The sequence below is a fragment of the Fukomys damarensis genome, unplaced genomic scaffold (genome assembly GCF_012274545.1).
Source record: "Fukomys damarensis isolate Sample0158 unplaced genomic scaffold, DMR_v1.0_HiC HiC_scaffold_26, whole genome shotgun sequence".
NCBI classification, from domain to species: Eukaryota; Metazoa; Chordata; class Mammalia; order Rodentia; family Bathyergidae; genus Fukomys; species Fukomys damarensis.
This window is the reverse complement of record NW_022900938.1, coordinates 22823263-22839366: the sequence shown is the minus strand read 5'-3', so window position 1 is coordinate 22839366 and position 16104 is coordinate 22823263. Positions and strand designations below refer to the sequence as shown.

The following is a 16104-nucleotide window of genomic DNA, read 5'->3' as shown; positions in this document are numbered from 1 at the left end:
GAAAAAAAGATTTTTAGAAACCCTAGTCACATCTTGACTAGAAAGCTCTTTTGAGAAAGCATCAATGTTACATTAGAAACACCATTCAAATCTACCAAATGGGCCAGATGGTTGCCCGAATAGTGTGAGTTTGCCAGCTGCCCATTGCTACAGATGAAGTCTTTTCTGCTGACGTTTGTGTAACCGCAAACACTTTATAGTGTGTTGATGCTTTTGACGCTGTTTAACATTTATGTGTCACCATAATTACAGACCATAAATATACATGACACCGTGCAGTCAAATTGCCCAGCATTCCTCCTGAAAGGAGGCTTCATTTATTACCTGAGAAGAGGGGATGGCGAATGTTCCCCTTCCGTTCTTTGAAAATGTCACCACCTCTAGTTGGATGCATGAGGTTGCTTTGCACTCAGCAAACCTTATGCCTCTCCAACAATACAGACTCCTGGGGCTAATAGATGCCGCCAAGCCCCAGGTTGTGAGCATGCCTGGACAGAAAGCCAGGGGAATGCAATTCAGGGGAATCCAAATGGTTCTAAGTTAAGCCAAACTTTTATTTGACAACATACCAAAAGTTCTTTGGAGGTCACGTAGCAGGCAGGTGTACGGTATAAAAGGAAGTAGGTAAATGGAAATGAATCAGCTTCTTTGAGAAAGACGTTTCTAGAGCTGCATTTCTTTTTGCTTTGAAAGAGGCAGATTCAGTGCCATTCACCTATTAAGGAGCCAGCACATTTATTTGTATCTGCATGTATAAAAACCAAGTGCCAGTGCCATCTGCCTACAAAAAGATGATCATGTGTTTGCAGGGGTTGGGAGAGGTGTGGGGGGTGGAGGGAGGGTAGGAAGCCCACACAATTCATCCTCCAATTCAGAAATGAACTGGCTGCGGCAGAACAACCACCCCGGGCAAGGGACACATTCAGCCCTATCCAGGAGGACTGGTTTAGAATTCAACGATTATTTTAGATTAGAGGCCCTGGAGAGCACTTTTCATGGCTTTATAAATACAAGGCTCAGATGCTTCCTGACACCCAACGTTTGTGCTTTTTAACATGTAAATAAACCAGTATTCAAAGTGAGTAAATATCTGTTGTGAGTTTGCAATCTTGTCTTTCAGAAATATCGACAGTATATGGCAGGACTTCTGGCTCCTCCTTATGGTGCTATGGAAACGGGCTCTAACAATGACAGTAAGTGACAACTGTGAACATTGTGTATCTGAAAATTTGTCTTGTGGTGTGTGTTTTCATGTGATAGAAAAAAAAAATATGTCCTACACCAGATTGACAGAGAAATTCTCCAGACTCTTAAGAGCATAAACAGACCTGCCAGCTCACACTTGAGATATTTTAAGAGATAGTTAATACAGTATTGTTTTGTGGTCTTAACTAATGAGGGGGGCACAAGCTGGTGCCAGCTGGAACTTCGGTATGCTTGGAATACTTTCTCCAAATATCTTCATTTTATAGTGAAGTGCAGTTGTTTCTGTGCCCTTTAAAAAATGGAATTCATAAACTGTGTCTCAGTTCCACTTATAGCATCCCCAGTGTGCCTCATCTCTTGCTGCTGTTGCCTCTGTTAATCAAGGTCAGGTGCAGCGTGTCATTTATTCTGCTTCAGCCATGGCCTCTTCACGTCCAAGGCCTCTGTGATGTCAGTGCTCTCAGCACACATGCGTGTCACCATGGCTGGGTGGCGGGTGGACTGTAGCACTCGTTTTACTGGTGTGTGTATGGCAGAGAGGCATGCCACACACAATACACAGGCAGTCAGAACCTCCAGGCCTGTGTGGGAGACCAGTCCCTGGTGGACAGTGAGAGGAAGGAGGTTTTTCTGTGTGATGCTCATTTCTAGTGGGTGTCCATGCACCTCAAAAAGTCTGTGTCCCCTCAGCCCATGTGTATGTGTTCACACTTGTCGGGACCCTCATTGTTGTGCCATTGCTGTTGCTAGAATTTGCTCTGTACACCTGAATCTCCTCAGGAAGGGCATGCGCGCGTGTGTAGCAAAGACTCCAACAGATACTAGAGTATTTGAAGCTATGGCACATTGGCCCGGGCCCACAGTGCCATGCCAGGCAGGCTTCTAGTCTAAGCATCTTCCTTCACACCTTCCCAGGCTCCTTGAAGTCCCACCCTCACTCCCAGACTTGTCGCTCTTTGTAGGACCCCCTCCTCCCTCCTTGACCTTGAGCTGCCTCACCTTTTGCCCCTGCATTTCACACCCTCTGTGCCTCTCTGAGGGGATGGGAGGCTTTCTTTCCTTTTCTCCCTTTTCCTTTCCTCCTCTTGGTTTCTTCACTCCTGGCTAAGATAAGGAGAACTGGCTCAGGAGTCCCTAAATTGAAATCCAAGCTGCACGGTCTCTTAGCTGTGTGAGTTCAGGCAAGATACCTAGACTGTCTGTGCCTCTTCGTCCTCCTAGGTTGTTGTGAGTATTGATTTCCAACATGCCAGGTATGTAGAATGGGGCCTGGCATAAAACAAACACCCTCATGGTGTTAGCCACCATTTCCTCACTCCTAGTTATTCACTAATCCCTCAGAGTCTGGCTTCTGACCCATATCTGCTTGAACACTCCAGAGTTACTAGTGACCAAGCAGTAATAGATCCCATCATTCCTGTCCCCATTCTTAAGACTGGAATAACTCCGACTCCATTTTCTCTTGGTTCCTGGGGCTTCCCTGCAAATACTGGTTTCCTCATGTCTCTCTGGCTGCCTGGATCTTGGTCTTTCACAGTTTCTTCTTTCTCAAAAGTTTAGATAGTTCCTCAGAGTCTGATTTTGTCAGCTTTTATACTTTCCCTCAACACTGCCTGCTTCCTGGTGACTGACACACTTGCTCTTCCTGAGCCAGCACCTCCATCTGGTCCCACTGACCACACACTAGGGGCAGCCTGGCTTCCAGCAGCTGCTGTCCTCTGTGCCTGGATGTCCTGCTGGCCTCTCTGCCTCAGAAAGCTGAGAAGGGACCCATGGGGTTTGCACGAAACCTGTCCCTCCTCCCATCCACTTCTGAGTTCCCCTGTAGACCAGGCTCTGAGCCGTAACCACGTCCTCTCTCCCCACCCACAGGCGACTCACACCTCGCAGCCCCTGTGCTTTTCTCAGCAGTGTTCCTGGGCTGTCACTTCTGATTCTTCTGCAGCCTCATCCCTCTTGATCTAAGAGCAGAAAAGACTCACCTGACTGAATTTTTTATGTCATCTTTGGTCTCCCTTGCACCTGTTTTCCAGAAAACTTTTCATTTTGAAACTTTCAAACATTTCTAATTCGGAAAGGATTGTGTAGCCAACACCTGTATTTTCAAGATTTTGATTTAATTAATGTGAATGTTTTTGTACTTAGTATTTGTTTCCTATTAATAAAGCAATATGTAGTTTGTTAATATTTTGCCATAGTTCCTTCTTTTAACCACCTGTACACATTCATTTCACTCCAAATGCTTCAAGAGACATTTTTGAGAATTAAACTTTTTCATGTATGACCATAATATCATTACCAAACCTAATAATTGGGTGTGATTTTCTGTAATAACACCCACAAGTCCACATTCTGATTTCCCAAACTGAGTATCTTTATTGCTAATTGCTCAAACTGATCTCCAGTCTAGGACCATACCATTGTCTCTGGTGCCTGTGCCTTAAATGTCTTCGTTTGTTTTGTTTTGTTTTTTGAGACAAGGTCTCACTGTGTAGCCCAGGCTGACCTCAAACTCATAGCAATCTTCCTGCCTCAGCTTCCCAAGTGCTGGGTTTACAGGTGTGCATCACCACACTGGCTTAAATGTCTTTGTTTTGAACAATCTCCTTCTTCCCTCCTTCCTGTTCTTATCACTGTGTTACTTAAAACCATTTAATGAGTGTCCATTGCCTTCTATGGAAGGTCAAATTCCAAAACCATTAGCACCTAAGCCCATCTTTCTAGTTCTTGCCTAGCTTCAGATCACCTCTGCAGTATTACTTCCCTATAAATAATCTAATTTGCAGCCCTTTCAAGTGGATGTTGGGTGGAAAGGTGGATGGGGAGGCTCGAGTTTCGGAGTGCTGACGTTAGCCCACCCTTACTCCAGGTGTCTCTGGGAAGTGATGGTAAACATGCCCATTGGTACTCTCTGTTTCAGTGAATAGCTCTCTCAGTCTGCCCACTTCCTACCTGAAGATTTTGTGTGTGTGTGTGTGTGTGTGTGTGCTGAGACTACCTCAGTTTGTGGAACAAAGCTTTAATTAAGGACAGTTTCCAAGTGATCTTTTCCATTCTTAGCCCTCCTGCATGCTGGTATTGCTGCCTGTTGGGATGGGCACTTAGTTCTGTTAAAGCCAATATGGTAAATCCGTTTGGCACAGAATGTCCTGGTAACTCAGAATTTGGACTTACTGTGTTCCCACAGGACAAAAGCACCTCACATTGCTCCACTTTGAAGTGAGGTTTGAAGTGAGGTGCAAGCCATACATTAAAAACACCTGTGTATTTTTTAATCTGAAGAGAAGATATTGCAATGATGGAAAATATGGTCAGGTGTCAGATATAAACATATAAACACCTTCCTGCTGTCCTGTCAGACATACTACTTCGTTTTGTGTTTTCTGACAATATTAAAGGTTTCTTTTTTGTTTGTGTAATCTCTAATTTCTATGAGATGTCATAGGCTTTTAAAATTCCTATTTCATTACAAATGTCTGAATGTTGGTTAACTAGTTTTTGCCCAGACCATTGTTGATCAAGCATATAAATTCAACTGCCATGTTGCAGGGAAAATCTGTGCCTGTCTTTCCTTAATATCAAAGCACTGGTGCTCACTGCACTGGGCGCACTGAGCTCTGCACAACTGTTACTTTCTAGTGCAGCCAACCTTACCATGTCATCAGGGTCACGAAGGAAGTGACGGGGAATAGGGCCTGCCTGTAGTAGATGACCACGCACTGCTGGTAAATGAGTGAACACATGAGTAAATGGAAGGACAGGTAACCTTTCCACTAAGAAAGCCAAGATCCCCTAGAAACAGTTATCCCCATCCTCTGCCTGCTTGGAGGCAGCCAGAGATGTTTTGTTCAAAATGGGCGTTGTGTCCTGGTGGATTTTAGGTCCTGGTTGACCCTAGGACCTGTTGGGATTTCTGGAACAGTGTGAGCTGGTTTGTAGTGTAAAGCTGCAGTATGTGCAACTAAAGCGTTGACTTGACTGTCCACAACTCTGAGTGCGCTATTGCTCAATTCAGTGGGATTAGTTGCTCACATGTCGCAAATGAATTAGTAATGAATTTTTATCTCTGGGAAAGTAAAGCATATGGTAAAGAAGCAAAAGAAGTGTGGGTTTTGTTGCCTGGGTACTTAGCGCTGCTCCTTATTCATTGATTTATTTATGTCACAGATTTCGATCAGTGCTGCTGTTTTTCTGAGCAGCATTGTATAAGTTTGTATGGAAAATATAAATGGAAAAGACCACAGTGTTACTTGGCTTTGTTCAGCAAAGGATTTCACTTCCATCGTACAAGCTGATCAGACGATTCATGGCCTCTCTTTTGTCTCTTTTTTCTCCTCTAGGGATTCCTGACAAGGAGAATGTGAGTAGCCACTCTCTACCTAGCTTGTAAAAACTGTCATGAGGTTTAAAAAAAAAAAAAGAAAGAAAGAAAGCTCTTGATCTGCAGTCAACAAAGCAATAAATATTTTTCTAATCTTATTCTGGCATCTTTGGTGAGTCACTTTAAAATATCAAGGGGAGAGGGTGATGGCTCTGACATGGTCGTCACATGTTCCCAATGTTTAGTCTGAAGGAAGAAGGCCTATTCTGGGAGCAAATGGTACAATTGCTGTTTCCTTTTTCCCATGATGCACGTGTTGGTAGAACAAATCATTAATTTAGCAGCATGTACAGATTTAGTTGCTTTCCTTAGAGGGAATACCAGCTATGAAATCCAGAGTCCGTTGATGAATTTGCCTAATTATATGTAAGTGCACTAAAGCCAGCGTTTCTCTTTGGAAACTGAAAATAATTAATTATTATAATTGTTTTGAGGAAATGGGCGAGGGAGAAGGTTTAGGACAGGGCTTCCACCAGCACCAGTGCTGAGTGTACATTCTAAGGATGCGAGTCAGTCAGCAGCAAATCTTTGCGTTCAGTGATCATGTTATTTCTATTAATGAGTATAAATTTAGACAGCAATGCGAAAAGGTTTATGGTGGGAGAGTATAGGTATCTGCCTGTAGTGGTATTTGTTTGGCACTCAGACACATTGCCTTGTAACTGTTCCTTGATTGCTGTGCCCGCGTTGGTAATGTTACCCAGTTGTCCCCCTTTCCCTTTTCTGCTTCCACTTTTGGGTTCTGTGGGCCAATAAACCATCTTCATTCAATTTACATTATTTGTATGTCCCTTTTCTGAGCTCTGGCTCTAGCTGTCTTATGTTTATCCTCTTTCAAAGAACTGGTTGGATGTTTAGGCACAGTGTTTTGCTACTACTAAGGTGGGTTCCAGATTCAGCAGTGTCACATCAAAATTTTACTTTGTTTGGTTCAGCAAAGGACCTCAGGTCCTAGCAGTAAGGCCTTGCACACCCTTGTCTCATTTTTAACATGTGGGCATTTGTCATGACTACCTTAAAAGGCCACTGTGAATATTAAATTAGATCATCTGTGGCAAGCAGAGTAACAACAGAGCTCGGTAACTGGTAGGTACCATAAGTGCAAGTGTCTTCTCAAGCTTTGCCTCATTTTCTAGTGGTCTTCTGCAGAATCCTCCTCCCCTCTATAAAGTAACTGTCTTTTGGCCTTTTAGAGCTCTCCCTAAAATACTTTCTTCAATGAAACTTGCCACTGATCTCTGTCTGTTAAGAAAATATCTTTGTGTATTGAGTAAATCTCTGAGGATCAGACTTTTGAAGATTTTTCAAGCAACAGGTTTTAGAGGAGTGATGGCAAACCTTTCAGAGCTTTCAGTTATACAAATAGCCCACTGTGGCACGTGTGCCATAGGTTTGCCACCACTGCTTTAGAGCCATCAGTTTTGCACATGAAAACCCCAAAGCATCTGTGCTATAAGAAATAACACACAAGTCATCAACCAAGTCAAGATGCTAAAATGCCCTTGCACTTCCTCATCAAGGGGCAGCAGGGATGTGGAGAACACACACAGAATGTCCAAACCCTGGGAGGGCTAGATTGTGGTAGGCTTCAAAAGGAAGTTCCATCTCTCTTAGTCACTCAGCGAACTTTAGGTGGAGCCCACCTGCAGAGGGACAACAGGCATCAGGCTCTAAGCAGAGGACCTAACAGCTGTCATCATGTGCCTACCTCGTGACAAAATAAGAGTTTGAATTTTGCAAAACATCACATGCAATGAGCTGTTTACAACACGCTGCTCTAAAAGACTGGAGAACTGGCCAGGCTGTCCCCCGGGGTTAGTAGTAGCATCTGTCTGTTTGTATTCATTTGGACTATTCCAGGTCACATTTTCTAGCTCACTAAAAAGCACACTTACTTTCTTGTAGCAAGAACTGTAGACATAGGCACTCTGGGCTATTGGGACAGCTGTCTAATGCCATCAGTCAAATAAAGCAAATGTGATGAAAGATGTTGGTAAGTACAGTTGAGGTTCTAGAAAGATTAAAAAGAAGAGCCCAAGAGCCTCAACGTGGTGTTAATTGAAATTTTTCCTTTTTGGAGAACAAGTTGTGTTATGATGATTTCTTTTATCCTTTACTTTCTTTAGTTACATGCTGAGCAATATTGTATTCCCCTTGTGTTTCAAATAATGATAATTCCTGTGGATCGGAATAAAAGTACTTAGCCTATTGTTTTGGTATCCAAACAGATTGTGGAAGGAATATATTCTCCTTTCCAGTTTCTACCCATAGCCTTGTTGATCACCATGTTTAACTGTTAATCAAATACATAGACATCGATATGTGATGTTTTTAACTACATTGCTGGCTATATTTTATTTTCACACTCAGCCTTACCTTGCATAAAAATTCTTTTTTATAAATTGCCTTTTTACAATTTTTATTTTATTTTTTGGTACACGTGGGATAGGAATTGAATCTGGGGCTTTTGCATTGAACTATATCCTGAGCCTTTTTTTGTTTTAGGGATAGGATCTCACTGTGTTGCTAAGTTGCCTTGGTCAGGTTTGAACTTGTGACCCTCCCGCCTCAGTCTCCCAGAATGTTGATATTATAGACATCTGCTGCCATGCCCAGTTTAAATTGCACTTTTGTAGAAACAAATGGATTGGCAGTTATTTTATCTTCTAATTACTATAACTGATAGAGATATCATTTAATGTTTAATGACACAAAACACTGGAACCTATCAAATAATTGAGAAAAACGTTAGAAAAATAGCCGTGGAGCCAAGGGTTAGCTCTTATAGATGTAATTGTTTGGGGGTCTTTGGTTTTATAAAAAAATTCTTCTCCTTTATCTGTTTAAATAGTATTTATCCCCTCTTTTGTACATGCCATACCTGGCTGACCATGTTTAACACAAATCACAATTATAAGCTTTATAGTTGAATGTTACAGTTGCCCTTTTAAGAAAAGAGTCTGTGATTTCTTTGCTGCTTATGTTGATTTTGTTGTTTATTGTACCCCTTCCTTGCAGTTGCTATGAGGATTTGTTGTTTTATAAGGTGATACCTTCATTCTGTGTGGGAGGACCGCAGGCGAGACTGGTTCGGGGTTACAAAGCAACCCCATTTCCTATTTACCATCTGCTTGTTTCCAGGAGGAGCGCCTGAGCTCCTCACTGGAGGTTACAGGATTGATGTGTGCTAGATGGTGTGATTAGCTTCTTGCAAAATACAGAAGACTGCACAGCCAGCTTAAAGCAGGATTGGTTCAGAGCTCAAAGAGGTTTCTTGAGTTCCCCGAAGATCTCATACAAACAACTAGGAATGAGCCGGCCTGGATGGGGATCCCTAAAATGTTTGGCAGGGCTCATTTTTAAGCAGGTTACTTTAAGAAGAAATTCCTCACACTTCTAAAAATCATGAGCCATTTATATGAAGAATGGTTTGGGGGAATTGTTTTAAAGACGAAAGGTGTAAATCAAAACTGGTAAGGAACTAATTAGCACAATTTGTGAAAATTCTTATTAAAGAGAGGACAGTAAAATAATAAGTAATGAATAGGGTCAAAAGGATAGAAATTTTAGGAATGTCTAGAAAATATAATAACATTTATCTTTACTGTTGGTGTTTTTCAAAGTTAGAGAAGACAAATTAGAATATTTTCCACCTATTATATGACATTTTACTGCCACAGATTGGCTATGACAGTGTAATTCTGGGCTAGATGAAAAAAAATGAGGAAATTGTATATTCTTATACAAACTCAAAACATAAAAGCAATCCCCATAACCCTAGGTACAACCTTTCAACTCTAGCTGTAAAACATGGGAATTCAAACTGATGGTTTTCTGTGCAACATAGTTTTAAAACCCTGCTTTAAAAATGCTCAGGTCTAGAGCCTGGGAGGACATCTTGGCTGAGATTCAGGGTTTGCCCTGGGCAACTGTTTCCTTCTGTCCTGGGGTAGGGATAGTTTAACCAGCACCATCACCACTGTGAAACACAGGTGTAACCTACCCAGGGGGAGAAGCTCTAACGGAGAGCAAAACCAAATACTGTAACTCTAAAGTCTTAGGAAATCTGGAGCCTGCCTGTTCTGATTTTGAAGGACAAATTGCTTATCACCCAAGTGAGATTAGCTTTAGCCAGGCTGCTGCCTGGTCCTGTGACTGGTATAGTGTGTAAACACTCATTTCTGGAGCTGGCCTATTAGAAAGTGTAGCCCAGGGAGCTGAGACTTCCTCTGCCCCACCTCCCAGAGAACTAGTGACTCACTGTCCAAGGTGCCAAGGACAACTGGGCTCTCTAGTCCCTGAAGAAATGTTTGTTTTCATATTTGTGAGTTAAGCATTTTGTGGGGTGGAATGTCCTTGCTGACTTTCTGCTTTTTCTTCCCTCTATTCCTCTACTGTTAGATGACTATGCCATCTCTTTCTATTTGCTGCAGGGGCATATTGATTGAGTTGTAAGCTGATCATCTACGTAGGAAACAGTAATTGTAGGTAGCACTCTAGCACCCTGAGCCTTTGCCTGCTGGGAGTTAGACTGGGTATGTGTTATTGCCTTTGAGTATTCTCAGCGCTGTTCTTAAGACCTGCTTTCTGTGAGTGTGCTTGGGGAAGGGTGTGCATGGGGTGTGTGGGAGTGGCGGCTCATTGTTCTTTTTTAGAAATAGTTTTATAATATTGTAATTTAAAAAATATTATAATGTACATTTGATGATTGTTTTAATATTTCTAGGATTTGTTTGTGATTTTTGAAATGTCTTTTATGAAACATAATTTTTTCATGTTGTTGCTGTGCTGGTGATTTTCTGGGCTTGCAACTGAGGTAGTTAAGTCATACAAATCTGCATTGGCTGTGTTCTCTCAGAATTTACTAAATTCTCTCAGAATTTGATGTGGGTGAGAGGTCACAGGAACCTAGGCAGTGTGGTGTATGGTTTGATAGTCAAAAATGATGATGATTACGATGATGACGACGTTGGTGTTACAAGACATGAGTCCCCCATCCCTGGTGCCAGCAGCCTCTCCCTGCTCTCTCCTAAGAGGTTCTGCCTTGAGAAGCGGCTGCCCTGGTCCTGAGAATCAGCTCACTATTGGCAGGGGTGAGGGCACAGTGTCATAGCAACGGCAAAAACTATACTGCTGATTCCAAGGTTGTGCGAGAGGGCATCACTGTCTTGAGAAAGATTTCACCTGTACTGAAGGCAGTTATCATCCTCACCACGTGCTTTACGCTGCTACTGTGTTATCTCGGTTACGGAACAATAAAATACAGCATGTCATTTATGTTTGATGCATTTGATTTTTAGCATTCCTGTTTTAAGAAATGAAAACCAAATTCTTTCCAAAATATGTCTTAGGAGAGAAAACTGCAGTGTTCTTGGATTGGATAAATTAATTTTGTGTTGACATGACATTTAGGATTTGGATTCTTTTCTAATAACAGTTCTGTGTTAGGCAGGTTTCCCTAAGTTCGTGGATATTAAAATATTCTTTTTATTCTTTTTACATTTCAATAATATTACAATGAGAAAAGATAATGAATTATATACACATATGAATCCACATACATATAGATATATAACTGGTTCTATTCTTTAAAATTTCCTGGAAATTGTCAAATCACTTGTAAGATTGTGGTCCAAGAATTGTTAAGAATTCTTATTGCCAGATTTTTGCAAATATTTACATTCTCTTGCCTTCAAGTACATTTACTTCTGATTTTCCTTCAGTTAAAGAACGACTCAGATATGCCTAAAGAATGTCATCTATTTGCTTGAAAACCTTTAATTTAACACACGTTTATGGATCCACCCTGGGCCTTGACTGGGATTATGAACATAAACATGGCACCATCCCTCCAGGTGGGAGTCCAGCCATGGAGTAGATGTGTGAACAGATAAGTGCAGTGGGGATGTTGTGGGCGCATGTGTCGGCAGCGGAGTGTGGCCTTGCGCTGTGGCGACCCTGAGTTACAGCCCTAGCCCTGCCACCACATGAGCATGCAAACACAAACAGCGGTTAGGCGTTTCCCACCTTCAACTCCTCATCCCCAGAAGGAAGGTAATAGCAGGGTCATGCCCCAGAGGTTCCGGAGGCTGTTGCTGAGCAGTGCTTGCCCAGTACTAGTGTTTGCTACCAGCTTGGCTGGGACAAAGTAGCAGGACAGTGTAGTGCCAGGGGCCTAGGGCAGCCTCACCAGGAAGACAGGGGCTGCCATTAGGAGGGGGCTGTTTGATGGGAGATGGGAGCTGTCTAGGCAGCAGCGGGCAGGTGTGTTCTAAGCAAGGGGACTGGCATGAATAAAGGAACACAGTTGCAGAACTCTATTTTTTCTTTTATTTTTTAAGGCTTATTTCCTTAGATCCAAGATCAAAATTTTTAATATTTTTTGAGTACTCTACTCTCTGAGGAACCCTTTCAAAATTATAAGAAATGCAGGCAGTTGGAGGATCTCAACAAAACACCTTTTCTTTCCATCCCCCAAACCTTTATCTATTTTGGATCTGGAGGGAGAATTAGTGTGAATTTCCCCCTATTTGTACTTTCCAAAATCATGCATTCTTTTGCAGAATGACAGAACTAAATTGCTGATGCCTTTGAAGCCTATTGTTCACTCTGACCCCCAGCCCCTTTTCTGTTATAATTGCCCAGTCACTACACCCTCATTTCTGTTGTTCTCCTTTGTGCCCTCACCCCTCTTTTGAATGAATTACTTTGCAAAGGTTTCTATTGAATTCTGCCCCCTTTTTCCTTTCCCATTTGTCAAGGTCACTTTAAAATTTCAAACCAGTTTTCCTGTCAGCCACCCCCACCCAATTGGGTGTCATTGTTAAAGTTGATAAGAATGCTTTTGATTCTATATCCAAAGCATTAATAAGCATGTTAAATCTAGCAGCATTCAACTGAGGACCTAACCCTGTAGAATTTAATTTGTTTGTGCTAATTTATTTGCATACATTATAAAATTACCCCATCCAGACATGAAAAAGAAACTTAAGAAAACATACCATGAAAATGCTGTGTAAAACAAAGTGCTAAGTCATTGAATTCTCTTTTTGTCATGCTTTTCACTCAATTGTAATTTGAGGGAAATGGAAGACATTAATTTTCTATGTCAGAAGACTTGCATATGACTGAGTTCAGTAATCATTCACTGTTACAATACACAACATTGGAAGGGCATGTTCATCTCAGTTTGTGCCCTTGACATAATAGCCAGTGAGACTGATCAAGTCACTTATCTGTGTGGGCTTTGGTTTCCTTGTCTATCAAATAGTGATCCCTGACCTACTTCAAGAACAGGACTAATAAGATAAAACAAGGGGGAAAATCCAAAAACTTGACCTGCTTTATATTATAAGGCATTTTATTAAATTTCCCTGTAGCTTAATTCTAAACAAGATCATCTTTGTCCATATAGCCTCAGTCCCAGGACATTTTTCTAGCTCAGGAGCATCACTGAAATTGGGCTGTGGGGTCTTATTTTTAAGAAGATTGGTTCTGGAAAGCCTAACAGAGGTCCTCTTGCATCCTATTAGGACTTGATCCAGTTCTGAGTTCTAGAAAGATCTCAGGATGACAAATGGAAAGTCATTCTTCTTAATGTCCTCATAACTTGGCTCAGACTGGAGAATGAAAAATCTCAAGTAACACCAAGGGCTGTAATTTGATAACTGAATCCCAAAGTGAGGAAGCCACACCCAAACCTTCCTCCGAAGTTAACCACAAAGATGGACCAGAATAGAGGCTGAACAGGAACATTAAAATAAGCTGGAGACAAGGTGCCTGGCCTGTTTGGGGCACCACAGAAAATCATGGATGCTGTCATAGAAGTTCCCCCTGGATCTTCTTGTTTTAGGGTATGTGAATTTTTAAAATATTGTGTTCAGCCAATTCTCCATTTGTGCGTCACAGCATTGCAATGTACTACTGCTGAGTAAAGGGATATGTAACATACATGCAACAATAGTTGTCATTCAATAAGATGTATATATTTTTATGACAGAAAAAGGTGAGAATTCCCTCCCACCCCATACCCCCAGCTTCATGTTTTGTTTGATTCTTTTTTCTCCCTTTGGTGTCCTGTGCCTTCAGAAAAACACTTGGGCTCCCTCTGGTGGTCATTTTCCGTGTTTCCGCATGTGAAACCTGCAAGTTTTAGACACCATACAAAGTGCAAGACATTTGAAAGAAAATGGAAATGTGGTAAATGTTACTTTCTTTTGTAAGAAGCCTGAGACTTCAGAATCTCCAAATTAACCAAAATCTCTAATTCATTTATCCATCCATCCATTCATATGCGTACATAGACAAGGGTCTATCTTAATATGGTAATATTTGACTTTCCCAAATATGAGTCAGTCTGGACAGCAAGGCCACAGAAAAATACTAAGTTCCAATCCTGCAAGTCAAACAAACATTCTCTAGGAGTCTATTAATCTTCGGGTTTTTATACTGTGCTTGCTCTATATTAAGCCAGAATTGGGCATTGAGAAACAATTTGTTCTTTGTCATTTAAAAATATATGAACAAGCTCTTTGACTGGCAATGTTGTGTCATTCATTTTTACCCTTAAATCTTATTACTATTCTTTTGATCTGATTTTAATGTATTTTTTCCTAGGCCATATAATTTTTATTGCATTATGTATTAACATTAATATGCAAATTCAGCTACATTAACAAAGACCCAGACATAACAGTGTCTTAAATAAAATAGATTATTTTTTATTCATGTTAACCTTCCAAATGTGAGCTGCTCAGGGCTAACATGGCAGTTCCTCATTGTAGTGTAGTTTTAAAAATTATTAGTGTATAGGGCCGGGGATTTAGCTCAGTGGTTTGGTGGCCTGCCTTGCAAGTGCAAAGACCCGAGTTCAATTCCCGGTACAAAAAAAAAAATTATTAGTGTATAGGGCCGGGGATTTAGCTCAGTGGTTTGGTGGCCTGCCTTGCAAGTGCAAAGACCCGAGTTCAATTCCCGGTACAAAAAAAAAAATTATTAGTGTATAATAATTGTATATAATAATAGATTTCATTTTTATATTTTTATGATTGAAATTATCTGTGGATCATTGTTTAATACTTGAAAAGTTAAAATGTATATAAAAATTGAAATCTTAAAATTTCTGATAACCATACATCTTCATTATAGTTCTTCTTGGTTATGACAATAGTTATTTGTAATTGTTTATATTTCACAAATTCCTACAGATTGTCACAAGCCGTGAAAGTAAGTTACTATTGGACCTGCGTCTCTGAGAGATTTGATGGGTGCTTTAGAACCAGTACAGCTGTATGAAATGGGGTCTGGCCGTCATTCCACGTTTCTTCTTGGTTTTCATATGTATGCAGGCCATGGGAAAACTCATTCACATAAATAAGCAGATGGAAATATAAATAGTTTTGAATAGCAGCATTACTAGGTTCTTTGACTCCTAGGAAACCAGTGTACTTTTCCAAGAGCTAGAGATGAGAGCGTAGTCACTGTGGAGGGGGCGGAGCACCACATTCGGGATGGATTTGGAAGATAAGAGTCTGTAAGATTTTCTGATGGATGAAAGATGAGGTGAAAGAGACAGAGAGGCCTTAAGGACAGCTTCCGGTTCTGTTCTGAACACATGGAAGGATGCATTTGTCCTCAGCTCAGCACAGGAAGGCTGAGGTGAGCTTGGGCTGGGAGGCCTGATCTGAAGGTCACTGTACTAGGCAGTACACAGGAATGAGGTATGATCAGACTTGTAGAGCAAGTTGATAGCTAATGATAATTAATATTAGAGAGTGGTAATTAAACAGATATTGAAGATTGGTACCCAATAGCATTTGCCTGGGGTATGAATGAAATTTTATGTCTGAAAGAAATGAAGTGAGACACAAATCAAGAATTTTATTGTTTGTTTCACTCCTCTATTATCTTTTGTAGATTTTAAGAGAATTTATATTTGTAAATAAACTGTGTGTAACTGCAGGTGTCACCTTTTGAATTAATAAAAGGTTGATTTATGGAATATTTCAAGTACAAATAGTAAATGAGCCAGGCTATCAAAGCGTTACTTAATAGACATCCTCAGGGACCTAATTTAATGAATAGGTAGAAGGATATTATTTGTTAACTTGGCCCACAAATTATTTCTATATGAATCGGTGATTTTAAATGGCTATGGCCTGCTTGAAACAATTTATTTTCTTAATTAGTTTAATCATTCTCTTTACAGTTTCTTACACTACTAAATGGGTTAATAACCACTTTTTGGAATAAATTAATTTTTCTAGCCTAGTCACAAATTTCCAATTAATAAAGTTTGAAGGAGTTGAAGTAATACTGTAAAGTAGGGGAAAAATGACCATACTTTATTTAACCCTTTTAAAATCGACTAAGATTTATTAAATGCCTACTGTGTGCTGTGCAGGCTCTGTACATAAGCTCTAGAGTTACAAAGTCCAATAAAATAAATTATTGACTTCAAAGAGCAAATAGCCTAATAGAAAATAGCAATGGGTAAATGGATAATTATATCATAGTGT

The 16104-nt window shown here is 40.7% G+C and overlaps 1 protein-coding gene across 8 annotated transcripts in view; it reads left to right on the top strand.

Annotated features, from left to right (window-relative positions):
- Rapgef4 (Rap guanine nucleotide exchange factor 4) overlaps window positions 1-16104 on the top strand; it is a 233933-nt gene that overhangs the window by 108315 nt on the left and 109514 nt on the right. For 7 of the 8 annotated variants that reach the window (XM_010607008.1, XM_010607007.1, XM_010607005.3 and 4 more), the window contains 2 exons: window positions 1121-1193; window positions 5547-5566. In XM_010607008.1, coding sequence (XP_010605310.1) covers window positions 1136-1193; window positions 5547-5566 — 78 coding nt within the window. In that variant the 5' untranslated portion in view covers window positions 1121-1135. Of the gene's footprint in view, window positions 1-1120; window positions 1194-5546; window positions 5567-9831; window positions 9912-16104 lie in introns of those variants that run through there. The other variant, XM_010607006.3, reaches the window with a different exon arrangement.